The sequence below is a fragment of the Leuresthes tenuis genome, unplaced genomic scaffold, assembly GCF_036924035.1.
Source record: "Leuresthes tenuis unplaced genomic scaffold, fLeuTen1.0.hap1 SCAF_16, whole genome shotgun sequence".
Classification (NCBI taxonomy): Eukaryota; Metazoa; Chordata; class Actinopteri; order Atheriniformes; family Atherinopsidae; genus Leuresthes; species Leuresthes tenuis.
Window position 1 is genome coordinate 3,131,602 of NW_027325370.1, and position 13,444 is coordinate 3,145,045.

At 47.0% G+C, this 13,444-nt stretch overlaps 2 protein-coding genes across 2 annotated transcripts; one reads left to right on the top strand and one right to left on the bottom strand.

Moving 5' to 3' along the window:
- Positions 1–1,705: 1,705 nt before the first annotated feature.
- On the top strand, positions 1,706–7,686 carry rbsn (rabenosyn, RAB effector). The gene is made up of 12 exons (XM_072367123.1): positions 1,706–1,828; positions 2,357–2,639; positions 3,335–3,469; positions 3,578–3,678; positions 3,761–3,806; positions 3,887–4,048; positions 4,130–4,386; positions 4,781–4,851; positions 4,935–5,021; positions 5,093–5,195; positions 5,698–5,802; positions 5,891–7,686. The coding sequence occupies exons 2-12, from the start codon at positions 2,477–2,479 to the stop codon at positions 6,989–6,991; spliced, it is 2,331 nt and encodes a 776-aa protein (XP_072223224.1). The 5' UTR covers positions 1,706–1,828; positions 2,357–2,476; the 3' UTR covers positions 6,992–7,686.
- A 3,851-nt stretch (positions 7,687–11,537) lies between these two features.
- Positions 11,538–13,209, bottom strand: mrps25 (mitochondrial ribosomal protein S25). Its single transcript, XM_072366789.1, has 4 exons — positions 12,981–13,209; positions 12,748–12,854; positions 12,588–12,675; positions 11,538–12,011 (listed from the first exon to the last, which is right to left on the bottom strand). The coding sequence occupies exons 1-4, from the start codon at positions 13,112–13,114 to the stop codon at positions 11,822–11,824; spliced, it is 519 nt and encodes a 172-aa protein (XP_072222890.1). The 5' UTR covers positions 13,115–13,209; the 3' UTR covers positions 11,538–11,821.
- Positions 13,210–13,444: the final 235 nt, after the last annotated feature.

Genomic DNA, 13,444 nt, shown 5'->3' on the forward strand with positions numbered 1-13,444 from the left:
CTGCCATTAGGCGAGAGGCCAAATTTAAGATGATTGATATTTTTTAACCTCGCGGGGGTTGAAAGATTCTCCTTTTTGTTAGGAGCAGAGGGCTAATTATATTTATCTTCTTCAGACACCAGAGGAACAAACTCTGCAAACTTTTGTCTTATAGGACAAACACAATCTTGATGTGAGGACGTTTCATTTTCACTCCTGATCTCAGGTTCGACAATTGTGCGTCAACGGGTGTCATGAACCTATAAATATCTGCTCTTAAAACTCTGTTTGACTGAGTTCTGCAGGACTTCTCATTATAATGTCATTATATTGCCTGGATTCACATGATTTTCTACATGATGTTTCTCAGCCTCACTCTTAACTGATCATCGTTTAATCTCCTTTGATTTTTCTTTGGCTCAACACGAGGCTGTCCCTATCCCAAATGGAAATCCAATTATACTCTTTAGAGAAGTGGGAATTCTATAAAGAAATTAATCAAATGGCAAAAGAGGGGGAACTGTGTGTTTTTTTTAATGCAAGAAAGAATAGTTCAATTTGATTGAAAGGCAGTAATAGACAGTGACGTCTGGGTTTCTCTGGTCAAGCTCCCAACCCTCGGATAAGCGGTAGATGATGGATGAAAGGCGGTAATTTGATGAGAAAACAGCTTTTTTTCTGTTTGAATTATCATCAGATGAACATATTAAAATCAATAATGTTCAATCAGAACTGGGCGTCCCTTGAAACAATCAAGGGAATGGATGGAAGATCAGGTGGAAAATGGGCTTATTTCTTTTTTTTTTAAAGACAAATGAACCCAAAGACACATCAAGATTGTATATTAATGTGGGAACACTCAAAGAAAACAGCCTCTATCTCTTTTAACCCAATTTAAATTCCATTCACCTTCAATTAAATCCTATTCAGCTCAATAAGATTCAATTCTTAAAAAAGTGGAACCGACACACTGCTTTTTTTTTAATGATGCATGCTGCGGCGGGCAACAGTTGGGAAGAACACTCCCTTTTAACAGGAAGAGACTTGGAGCAGAACGATGCTCGGGGAGGGCGGCCATCTGCCTCGGCTGGTTGGGGGGGGGGGGGGGGATTTGTTTTTGTCAGGCAATACATGGAGAAGGAGCTCTGAGTTGGAAAGCTCGATGAAACAATTAAGCAGAGACTAAGAGGCAAAGGCACTGGGAGAAAGCATGGACAAAGAGGTGGTTTTACAGAGTAAAAGGAAATAAAACAACAGTGTGGCTGCAGTTTGTAACATTATTGGAGAAATGAGGCAGATTTTATTCATATTTCACAAAAGGAAGAAGTGTTTATTTCAGCATCTTAGAGTAAACTTACTTTGATGCCAGTTGGGGATGCAATGATTTATTTGCTAACTGTTAATTAAATTCAAGAAGATAAAGGAGAATATTGATGATGATTATGTTGACTGGAATGGCATAAAAAAACTGAAGAGGTAACTGAAAATGTTTATCAAACTCCTGACGACTGATAAAAAGCTAAATAGTTTTGCTTCGTTCATTAATTCAGACGATATTCTTCAATTTAGAAACAAAATGTGTGTTTTTCCTCCGTTCTTATGTGTGTTTTACATTAAAAATGAAAGACTATTTGATCTAAGCGGGAGAAGTGGAGCGCGCGTTTGTTTCCTGCCGTTTGTCCCTCCTCAGTTCCCGTAGTGACGAGGCGCTAATCACATGACCAGGTAGGGCCACTGCTGCCGCTGCTGCTGCAGCTGGTGTTGTCGAGCTGTCAAGGAACATACAACCCGTCAACAGCACAGTTATTGTCGGAGTTATTGGTCCAGAAGCGGTCCATCGCGCTGACAGGTGGGTGTTTGTGTGGTTCTGGGAAGTTGAGCGAAGTCCGAGACGGACGAAACAAAAGATAGCGCTGTTAGCATCTTCCTGCTAGCGTTAGCTTCCCTGGTCGGAATCACGGTGATTGTTGAAGTTGAAGACTATTTTGAATAAAAACCGGACGTTTTTTTAAAACTGTAGATAACCCCGTGAGTTTTTGTGTCATATTTGAACACGTAAGCAGCCGCTCCTTTAATTGGGCGGGTTGGCTGTGGAAACTACGAGTTTCGTGGCCAGGGTTGATTTTAGCAGATTGAAATGGAAACATGACAGATTGAGAGCAAACTTGAACCGTTTCTCTTCATTGGGAGAAATCTTAGCTAATTATAAGTGAGTCAGAGGACACATAAGTATTCAAACCTCACGAGCTGTTGCTATGACGCTGTTTATCGCAGAGACACTGCCTGCAGTTACACTTAGCTTTGGTTTGGGTTGGTATTCAGACACCAGTTTTATTTCGTGACGCATGCTGCGCGTAACCCCAGTCCTTCTTTTCAGGTTTCCCCAGGTGTTATGGGGCTGAACCGGGGTCGGGTGCAAACCCCGTGACATGTGGGTCGAAGCAGGATCATGGCACCTCGCACCTCCTCATAAACAACGCAGCCTCCTGCTGTCATCATGGCTTCCGGCTACCCACCCCCCTTTGAGGGCACGAGTGAAGTGAAGGAGGGCTTTCTTTGCCCACTGTGCCTGAAGGACCTTCAGTCGTTCTACCAACTCCAAGGACACTATGAAGAGGAGCACTCGGGGGATGATCGGCATGTTAGAGGACAGCTCAAAAGTAAGCAGCCCTGAAAAATACAATAATGCAATATTTTCCTGTGCAAGAAACAGACCTTAAAAGAAACCACAGCCTCCTTTTGAATGGATCCTACTGGTGAGAATGAATGAATGAATGAATTAACACACGTTCTTCAGCTTTTAACTCTGATCCTGTGCTTTATAATGATACTAATGCTATGCTTTATAATGATGCTAAGCTATCAGTGGACGCTAATGTCAGTCATTCCAAGGTGTCATGACTGTTTTGTTTCTTTATAGGATGATATTCAGATCGGACTTTGCTCTCACACAGGCCTGTATTTGGCTGACACTGCATATGTGTTTGCATCTAAGTCTTCCTTTGAAGTCTTTTTTTCTTTTGCTCACTTTTGCTGCACATCACTGATTAGCAATAAAAGGTCTTGTAAAGTCAGAAAAACAGCTTCTGTGAATTCAAGCGTCAGTTTTGTTATCAGACAGACTTCTCTCACGTGTTTAACCAGAGGAAATTAGAAATGTTTGAGTAAAACGAGCGGATTATGGGTTGAAATGAGTATAAATGGTAGAAAATGATTCTGCTCATGCTTGGCAACGCCCCTGGAGAGATTCAGATTGGCAGTGAACATGGAAATGAGTCCAGGCTTGTGGTAAGGATACACCCTCTCCTTTGAGTTTCACCACAGTAATTGCTTCCTTATGCTATTTTGTGTTCAGGTTTGGTTCAGAAAGCAAAGAAAGCCAAAGATAAACTGTTGAAGAGGGATGGAGATGACAGACCTGACACGGGCACTTATGAGTCCTTCTACTACGGTGGAGTGGACCCGTACATGTGGGAGCCTCAGGAACTGGGTAAAAACCAACAAAACCTCACTTTAAAGGCATCCAGCTGCAGCTGGAGAGCTTAAAAAACTCATTTTACTTGATTCATACAACAAATCTTTGCCTTTTCTCTCACAGGAGCAACGAGAAGTCACCTGGACGTCTTTAAGAAACACAGAGCAGCTCGCATTGATCATTACGTCATTGAAGTCAACAAACTCATCATCAGACTGGAAAAGGTGTGCCATTCATTCAAAGCCCAAGTGTCTGAAGCAGGGTCACGTGTGGTAAATCTTAACCATTTAAACGTTAATGTTTCAGCTGACAGCGTTTGACAGAACCAACTCGGATTCTGCTAAAATCAGAGGTTTGTTTCTCTTCTTGCTCTGATCACAGTCCGTCTCAGTGAGTAAATATTCAAATAACGTGTTTTCACCTTCGTTAAAGCCATTGAGAAGTCTGTGGTGTCGTGGGTGAATGACTCCGACGTCCCATTCTGTCCCGACTGTGGAAACAAGTTCAACATCCGGAACAGGCGGCACCACTGCCGCCTCTGTGGCTCCATCATGTGCAGGAGGTGCATGGAGTTCGTCCCCCTGCCTTTGGCCCGTATGTACTGACAGCATTCAGGAGGTGTGGGAAATGATCAGAAGTCATCTCAGTGCTGAGTGTCCCCCCCCTCTTTAACAGAGAAGCTCATTAATGGGACCCGTGAGGCGCTGTGTGTCCCCGGGAGCCCCGGTCAGTCCCAGTCGGCCCCAGCAGGAGGCGGAAGCATGGGTTCGAGGAGAGGCAGCATCAGCAGCCTGAGCAGCGTAACCTCCATGCTGGAGGAAAAGGACGACGAGAGGATCCGCTGCTGCCACCACTGCATGGACACGCTGCTGAAGAGGCAGCAGAAGCTGGAAGAGAAGGACCACGTGCCAGATATAGTCAAACTTTACGAGGTTGGTTGGCACTTACCTTGTACTTCCCTCCCCCCTCTATCTCTGCTCTTTATCTTTCTGCTCTTCCTTCTATGCCTGCACCCTATCTCTGCTCTGTCCCCTCTGACAGAGTCGGACTCCTGGGTTCCTTCTATGTAGCTTAGCTTTTTATAAAGCTGTTATATCTTCATTTGTAAGTCGCTTTGGATAAAAGCGTCTGATAAATACAGAAACAGAAACATTCTTTGCAGCATATCTGCATTTAGCATTCAGCACAGGCCCTCCTGGTGTTATTTTGACTCCTTTATGAATGAATAAAGCTACAGAAATACAGAAAAACAGAAACAGTTCTGTTTTAGCTGTGCAGTGTCCTTCCTGCCTCTCACTGTTTGTCTTTGGGGGGGGTTCCTGTCAGAGGCTGAGGATGTGCATGGAGAAGGTGGACGAAAAGGCTCCAGAGTACATACGAATGGCCGAGTCTCTCAAGTACGCCACATTAAGAAATGCTCCAGTCCTTATTTAAGAGGTTCCAGGCGATATTCAAGTCTTTGCTCTCCTTCCTCTTACAGTGCGGGAGAAACCACTTATAACCTTGACACTGCGGGTGGATTGAGGCTGGAAGTGCAGAAATACTATGAACTAATCGATGCTCTGAGGTACGTGTCGGTCACGGCTTTCCAGATTAAACTCGTACGTAAAGGACTGATTTGAGTTGTTTTCTTCTCAGTAAAAGGATTTTAACTCTGGGAGTAAAGAACGATCCGCCATCGCACCCGAAGGCGCTCCAGCTGCAGAGGATGATCCGCTACACGGCCACACTATTTGTCCAGGTGAGCCCAAGTAAAGGCTGTGAGTTTAGCGTTAATTGGACAGTTTTGGTGTGAAACTGCAAGTGATGCAGCCAGTTCTGCTTCCCTTCCTAATCCTGTGCTTTGAACAGCAATCGCATCAGCTGTCCCACATAAGCCTCATTATCTAACCCACAAACAATGAAAGTGTGCAGTTTAGTTGGCTGAACATCCACCCAGACGATATGCTGAAATAAAAAGGACATTTTGATATTTCCCCCTGAGATTTACTTAATAAAACATGATAAAACTCGCTGCTTTAGCTGTGAAACGATCACCGGAGCAACAACTTCACTGAATAACTGCATCAACATTACAGCAAAAACAACGTAGATTATAAGACAACCTAAAAGGCACATTTATACCAGATAAGATCCAGTGAAACGGTCATAAAAGTGAATTCACAGCAGGAAGATCTGACCCGGGGTCGCTGAGCAGCTCGTCCAACGCTGACAGCTTCCTCATCCCTTTTCTCTGGCCTCAGGAGAAGCTGCTGGGCCTGATGTCTCTGCCCACCAGGGAGAAATATGAAGAGCTGAAAGAAAAGCGAAAACAGGAACAAGAGAGGAGACTCCAGCAAGAGAGGCTGGTGAGCTTTGTTGCTACACCTTTGATTCGTTTTCACTGGACAAACAATCTGCTGAATCCTTTTTTTGTTGTTGTTTCCCGCTCAACAGGCAGCTCAAGAGTCTCTGAAGCGGAGGCAGGAGTCTGAGAAAAACCGTCCACCTGCCAACGGAGAGCTGCCCCAGGCCCCTCGAGCGCCACGTATGACCAAAGCTGGAGGTTGGTTGCCCTCCGCAGACGCCGTCCACGTCCGCAGCGAGCTGGAGGACCCCCTCCTGCAGCAGATCGAGAACATTCAGTCATTCCTGCGTCAGGCTCGGGAGGCTCAAAGAGCAGATGAGGTTGCCATGTTGGAGGAGAACCTGCGCCAGCTGCAGGATGAGTACGACCAGCAGCAGACCAGCCTGGCTATCGCTCTCTCCCAGAAGCTGGCGAAGGAGGAAAACCTGCAGCAGGGGGAGCTCCAGCGCCTGGAGGCCCGGGAGCGGAAGGAGAGAGAGCAATGGGGCTCCACTGTCAGCTCCACCCAGCCTTCCTTCACCTGGGGGCCGTCGCTTGATATCAGCCCAACAGAAGCCTACCAGGAAGAGGAGGACACGGCGGAAGAGGTCCTGACTCCTAAAGCTGAGAGGAGCCCCCCAGCTGGAAGGGCCTTCCCTCCTCTCACAGCGCAGGAGGAGTCGCCTCCGAGGCTGAGGAGCTTAGGGGGGCATGTGACGCCCCCTGGTGGTGAAGGCGAAGGCCAGAGCGGCGCCCCTCTTAACCCCTTCGAAGAGGAAGACTCCACTCCCGTAGAGGAAGATCCATCCAATCCCTTCTTTGAGGACATCAAGAGGGAACACAAAGAAGAAAGCAACGGAAAGAAGGAATACAACCCCTTTGATGAAGATGCAGAGGAGAACAGGCAGGGTGAGACAGAACCTGGCAACCCCTTTGAGGAGGACTCGGACGCAGGTAACCCCTTCATGGAGGCCTCGGGGAATTCGCCAGAGGCCTCGACCAACCCCTTTGACGGGGACGACGACGATGAGATTTTGCCAGATGTGGACATGATAGAGGAAGAGCTGCTGCTGCAGCAGATCAATAACATCAGGGCCTACATCTTCGATGCAAAGCACAGCGGCCGTTTGGACGAGGTGGAGCTCCTGTCGGCCAACCTGAGAGAGCTGCAGCACACCCTGCAGGAGCAGAAGAAGAAGAAGAAGCTCTGATGCACGCCCTGCGAGGCTGACCCACTTTACTGGACCGGTGATCCCACAGAGGTGGGTGTGGCTGAGCTCTGATGCATCATAAACCAGTTAAAGATGAGTTAAACTCCCAAAACTTCCACATTTCTAAGCCACTCATCCTGCAAAGGGTCACATTGGTCTGGAGTCCATCCCAGCACGCACAATTTTACGCACTGATACAAACTCCCACGCACACGGGGACGGTGGAAGACGGGAGAATGTGTTTTTATGACTGAGCTGGGTCTGTGATGTGGGCCTGGATGTCCAGAAGAAGCTGTGAACAAAGCCAAAACGTGTCAGAATTACCCACAATGCAGTTCAGTTACCACCGAGTGCACGTGTTTAAAGTCTGATCCGTGGCTGCTCACTTTGCTTTGTCAGTGCGTTTCTAACTTGATGTTTAGACTAAAGCGCTCTAACTGGGCCAAACCCATCCCAGGCAGGACCTTTCTGGGCAGCGAGCCGTTTGAAGGAAGCTCGAAATTTGATCAAAATGACAGATCTGAATATTTGAATCGTTTTTGTTTCGTGTCTCTCGTGCCATCGCATTAAACTTTTAATCGTGTCATAATTCAAAGTAGCGTAAGACGACAGCTGCGACAGAGAATCTGCTGCAAGTCATTTAGTTTCTGCTGTCAGACTTCAATGTAAAAAATCTCTCCCTGACGAGTGACGTCATCTTTCCCTGATGGGGTGATGTCATCTCTCACTGAAGGGTGATGTCATCTCTCGGAAAGGTTTAAAGTCTTTATGAAGTTGAATTTGTATTATTAACAGCTTCTGTTGCAGTTCTTGGTCAGAGGTTTGGAAGAAACGCGTCGAGATTCCACAGAAAACCAAGTAAACGAGTGTTTTTTTTTCCGTGTCCTGCTGTGAAGCCGCACATGTCGGGGCCTTACAGCTTACCTCCGACGGGTGATGTCATCTCTCCCCGACGAGTGATGTCATCTCTCCCTGACGGGTGATGTCATCTCTCCCTGATGGGGTGATGTCATCTCTCCCTGACGGGTGATGTCATCTTTCCCTGAAGGGTGATGTCATCTCTCCCTGATGGGGTGATGTCATCTTTCCCTGAAGGGTGATGTCATCTCTCCCTGAAGGGTGATGTCATCTCTCCCTGACGGGTGATGTCATCTCTCCCTGATGGGGTGATGTCATCTTTCCCTGAAGGGTGATGTCATCTCTCCCTGAAGGGTGATGTCATCTCTCCCTGACGGGTGATGTCATCTCTCCCTGATGGGGTGATGTCATCTTTCCCTGAAGGGTGATGTCATCTCTCCCTGATGGGGTGATGTCATCTCTCCCTGATGGGGTGATGTCATCTCTCCCTGATGGGGTGATGTCATCTCTCCCTGATGGGGTGATGTCATCTCTCCCTGATGGGGTGATGTCATCTCTCCCTGACGGGTGATGTCATCTCTCCCTGACGGGTGATGTCATCTCTCCCTGATGGGGTGATGTCATCTCTCCCTGACGGGTGACGTCATCTCTCCCTGATGGGGTGACGTCATCTCTCCCTGATGGGGTGACGTCATCTCTCCCTGATGGGGTGACGTCATCTCTCCCTGATGGGGTGATGTCATCTCTCCCTGACGGGGTGATGTCATCTCTCCCTGACGGGGTGATGTCATCTCTCCCTGACGGGGTGATGTCATCTCTCCCTGACGGGGTGATGTCATCTCTCCCTGACGGGGTGATGTCATCTCTCCCTGATGGGTGATGTCATCTCTCCCTGATGGGGTGATGTCATCTCTCCCTGACGGGTGACGTCATCTCTCCCTGATGGGGTGACGTCATCTCTCCCTGATGGGGTGATGTCATCTCTCCCTGATGGGGTGATGTCATCTTTCCCTGATGGGGTGATGTCATCTTTCCCTGATGGGGTGATGTCATCTTTCCCTGATGGGGTGATGTCATCTCTCCCTGACGGGTGACGTCATCTCTCCCTGACGGGTGACGTCATCTCTCCCTGACGGGTGACGTCATCTCTCCCTGACGGGTGACGTCATCTCTCCCTGATGGGGTGACGTCATCTCTCCCTGACGGGGAGAATTTGTATTATTAACAGCTTCTGTTGCAGTTCTTGGTCAGAGGTTTGGAAGAAACGCGTCGGGATTTCACAGAAAACCAAGTAAACAAGTGTTTTTTTTTCCGTGTCCTGCTGTGAAGCCGCACATGTCGGGGCCTTACAGCTTACCGGGCCCCCGAGCCGCATGCGTCTGTGTGATGGCGAGCTGTCGGCTGCACTCGTCTTCCTGCTCCTCTCTCTGTTTTCAGTGAAGACGTGCACTCCGGCTCCGTGACGCCAGCCCAGACTTGCATGTTTTCTGTATTCCCAGAAGTTCGTTTCAGCAGCTCATCCGGGACTTTCTGCAGTTACTCAACACTATTTCACAGGAACATCAACTAAAACCAAGTGTAAAACCGCTGAAAGCCCAACGTGTTCAGCAGTGATCTGCATTCAGACGGTTTCTTTTCTCAGAGACGCCGTGCGCTAACACTACATGGAGGCCAGCAAGTATTACTCCGTGCTGCTAAGTGTGTCCCCACCTGAATCGGCTGTGCTTTCTGTCCGTATTTCTGCCCGTTTTTCTGCAGAACTGTGCCAGATGCACAGTGCAGCAGCTTCTCTAAACGCATTGTTTGCTTTCAGAAGTTATCAGAGTAACATCTCTGCTAAATGACTACATTTGACACACAACCTGCTGTTGATTAACTGGTGATTAACTCTGTCTCAGCACTAAATAAAGAAAAGTCTCATCCATCATTATGACGCAGGTATTTCTTGTTGTGCTCATGCTAAAGTGGAGTTTAGCTGCACCGGTGCGGCTCTGATCCACTGGAGCAGGGACATCTGGGGCTCTGTCGGAGTCTGGCTTCCACACTTTGGCAGCAGAGCCTTTGGGCTCCGTGGATCAGGCTCCTTTCAGGCCAGGCTTTGGGCTACAGTTTGCAGGCCAAGACGATGCCTTTTCACTGGGAGTTCACCGAGTTCTTGCCAAGCAGATTTTATTGCAATAAAGCAGGGGAACATTGGTCTGCTGGCAGAGGCTGCAGCCGCCAATGAGAGCTGTTAACTTCTAGGACTGAGCGGGTTTTATTCTGCTTCTCATTTCTTTATATTTAGCCTCCAAACAGCCACTAATCTTTTAAAGTGCTCTTGGACTGGAGCGGTTCAGGCTTTCTGATGGTCTTTCACAATTTTCTTTGGACGTTGGCTGCTTTTTCATGTAATTTCAGTCCAGTCCTTGCTTCAGAGGAGTGTGGGTTACTGAATACTCAATCAAATAAGGCTCCCAACTCGATGGATGAACCTGTGCTGTGTCTACATGGAAAGAAGGGGTTTTAAATATTAACTTCAGGCACTTTTGTTGCTCCCATTTCTTTTGCTGTGTCTCAAAAACAGAAGATCACAAGTTTGACAGACAGGATGATTCCCGAAGAGTTATTAACTGGAAATGTATCTGCATGGTGTAGAGTGTTGTTAAAAAAAAACTCAAAGGGAACTGAAAACACTGGTCCAGCAACTGATATACAAGAAGATGCAGAAGTCCTGGTACAGCCCTCATTTCTTTATATATTTCTTCCAAGCAGTCAGTTTTTCTTTGTTCAGCCACTTAACTCTGACCTTTGAACCATTCAGGCAGCAAAAAGGCTCCTAACTCAAGGGATGAACCAGTGTTGTGTCGACACAGAACAGACAACTTAGCAAAGAAGCCATTTTAAACTGGATCTTTAGGCACTTTGTCACAAAGACACATCATTTGTTCCCATTTCTTTAGCTGCATCTATGAAAAACAGCAAAGAAAACACAGTTTGACAGACAGAAAATAGGATTTCTGCAGCAACAAGGTGATTCCCAAAGAGCTATTAGCTGAAAACTTGGCATATCTCAGCATGGTGTGCAGTGTGTCCTTAAAACATTTGAGGAAACTGGACAAGTGGAGGACAGAAGAAGAAGTGTCAGGCCTAAAAAACTATCTACAGCAGATGAACAGGATCTGAAAGTGATGTCCTTAAGAAAGAGGAAAAAATCCAGCTGTGACCTGACAGGACCTGAGAGATGCATCTGGACCTTCAGCTGATCCATCTACTGTTGGCCCAAGCCTCATCAGAAATGGTCTCCATGGAAGGGTGGCTGTCAAGAAGCCATTCTTAAGGAAGGGAAACAGGGAGAAAAGGCTGAGCTGTGCCAAATGACACAAGAAGTGGACTGAAAATCAGTGGCAACAGGTCTTATGGAGGGATGAATCCTCCCCAGAGCCCGGACCTCAACATTATTGAAGCAGTGTGGGATCATCTGACAGAGAACGGAACAAAAGGCAGCCCACATCCAAAGAAGAGCTTTGGGATGTCCTTCAAGAAGCCTGGAGAACTATTCCTGAAGACTCCTTAAAGAAATGACAGAAAGCTCGTCTCAGAGGGTTCAGGCTAAAGATGCTCACCTTCACAGTTGGAACGACTCCCTTTATGCTCCATCAACTCATTTATTTGCTTTATTACACACACTCGTTTGCAACTATTTTCCCTTTTTTTCTGGTAGTTTTTAAAGACATCTACATGAACGCAAACCACTGGCTTTCTCAGAACCGCGCTGCACCGTGGGTTTTATTTATTTGGATGTTAACATTACAGCATTCAGCTCTGGGTTAGCGCTGACTCGTGTAAATAAGTGCAGAAATTAACATAACCAGGTGGTGTGTTGCAGTTCTGGAGCAGGATGCCAGTCCTTTCATGTGGCCATAAAAACCTGCAATTTATCAGAATATTGTCCAGGGAAAACTCCAAAAGTCCGCTTTCCTTCTCAGCCCCTCACTCCTGCGACTCTGCCATCCGGGCACGGTATTTTCCCGTCATCTCCTTGGGCAGCGGCGTGGTGCCAGGACACGGCACCTGGCCCTCCACCTCACAGATGCACTCCCTCAGACAGTACTTCTTCGGTCCAAAGTTGGCAGGGTTGGAGGCCTGCATCTTGGCGAGAGCCTCGGCTTGTAACACTTCTCTGTTAGGAGAAATAAAAAGAGGAATAGATAAATACACTTTCAGGTGGCCTCGGTAGGAGTGGAGCTTTCCCAGTGCACTGAGAGTATATAAGCCAGAAATCTGGGTGTTATTATCAGACCTGAACTTCAGTAGCCACATCAGGTGAGTAACACTGTCAGCTCACTATAACCTGAAGAATATCTGGAGGTTTAATATCACAGCCTGACACAGAAAGCCGGTTTATGTTTAGTAGAGTTACTGTAACACTGTATTTGTGAGTCTGATGCTGCAGCAGCTCGACTCCTCACCAGGAATCTGAAGACTATAGTTCAGATCTGCCCACGCCGGGTCAAAGGAGTTGATTTCAAAGACTAACTGCTGTTGGTTTATAAAGCTTCAGATCTTCTTGTATGTTAAGAACCTCTTCGAGGTGCTTTATTCCTCCAAAACAGGAGCTAAAGCTTGCTGCTGGGTTTATTTAGGTTTATCCAGCTGAAATGAAGCTGAAGAGCTACAAACTGCACACAAAGTGAAAGGGTCTGAACGTTTCCCGGAGCTACTGAAGGCGGACATGAAACTTGACGGACGCACTTACCCCGATTTGCCCAAAATCTTCCTGACGTGCTGCGCGATGTGTTTGTGGTCCTTCCCCTCCACGTCCACCAGCACCTGCTCGCCGTCATCTGCACAGAAAGGCACGGGGCGTCAGCACAAGCCTCACACCGTCTCTTTACACAACATAAGAGGCTACGAACCCAGGTAGAACTTCAAGAACGGAGACGGAGTCATGTTTTTGAACATCATTACTTGGACCCAAGGGTTTTTGTACTGAATCTGAGGAATGTTGAAGAACACGAACTTTCTGCAAAACACAGGAGAAAGAGCGCGCATTAGGAGTTTCAGCCACTGTGTTTTAGCACTGGATTAATTATCTGAATGTAGAAAAAACGAGTTGGACAGGTATGTGAGCGCTGCTGTTTGCTCTGACCTTGCGCCGTCGCTGAGCTCTCCGTGCGTGTTGTAATTCACCGTCATGATCTTCACTCTGTTTTTAAAGATAATGTCGCCCTTTTGGAGATACTCAATGGTCCTCCTGATCGGAAACCTTCCTTTCATAGGCATTTTAAACCTTCTATTCTACTTCCCCAAACAGCATCTGATACCCGTTTGTTTGCCTGAAGCCACACTAAGTGACGCGTTTTGATGACGTTACAAGGCGCCCCCGTCAGTAATGCGCCTGGTGACCGACAGGGGGCGCCGGTTAACTCAACTGACGGGTCATAAACATGAAAAGCATGTGTGCGATGGCAGTAAAACTAAGATTTTTTTCGATATTTGGCACACAAAACCTGATAGGAGACAGATATTCCTCATTTGCAACATGTTAACACGACATTTAAATTAGAAATCTATCACAAATAACAACTTTTACAGGCATTTCTTACTTAAATG

Coding starts and splice junctions, on each gene's coding strand:
- rbsn (XM_072367123.1), top strand. CDS start 2,477: ATGGCTTCCGGCTACCCACCCCCCTTTGAGGGCACGAGTGAAGTGAAG. Junction 3,679..3,760: donor TCATCATCAGACTGGAAAAG/GTGTGCCATTCA, acceptor TTAATGTTTCAG/CTGACAGCGTTTGACAGAAC. Junction 4,387..4,780: donor ATATAGTCAAACTTTACGAG/GTTGGTTGGCAC, acceptor GGTTCCTGTCAG/AGGCTGAGGATGTGCATGGA.
- mrps25 (XM_072366789.1), bottom strand. CDS start 13,114: ATGCCTATGAAAGGAAGGTTTCCGATCAGGAGGACCATTGAGTATCTC. Junction 12,855..12,980: donor GAGCTCAGCGACGGCGCAAG/GTCAGAGCAAAC, acceptor TGTGTTTTGCAG/AAAGTTCGTGTTCTTCAACA. Junction 12,676..12,747: donor GTTCTTGAAGTTCTACCTGG/GTTCGTAGCCTC, acceptor CTTTCTGTGCAG/ATGACGGCGAGCAGGTGCTG.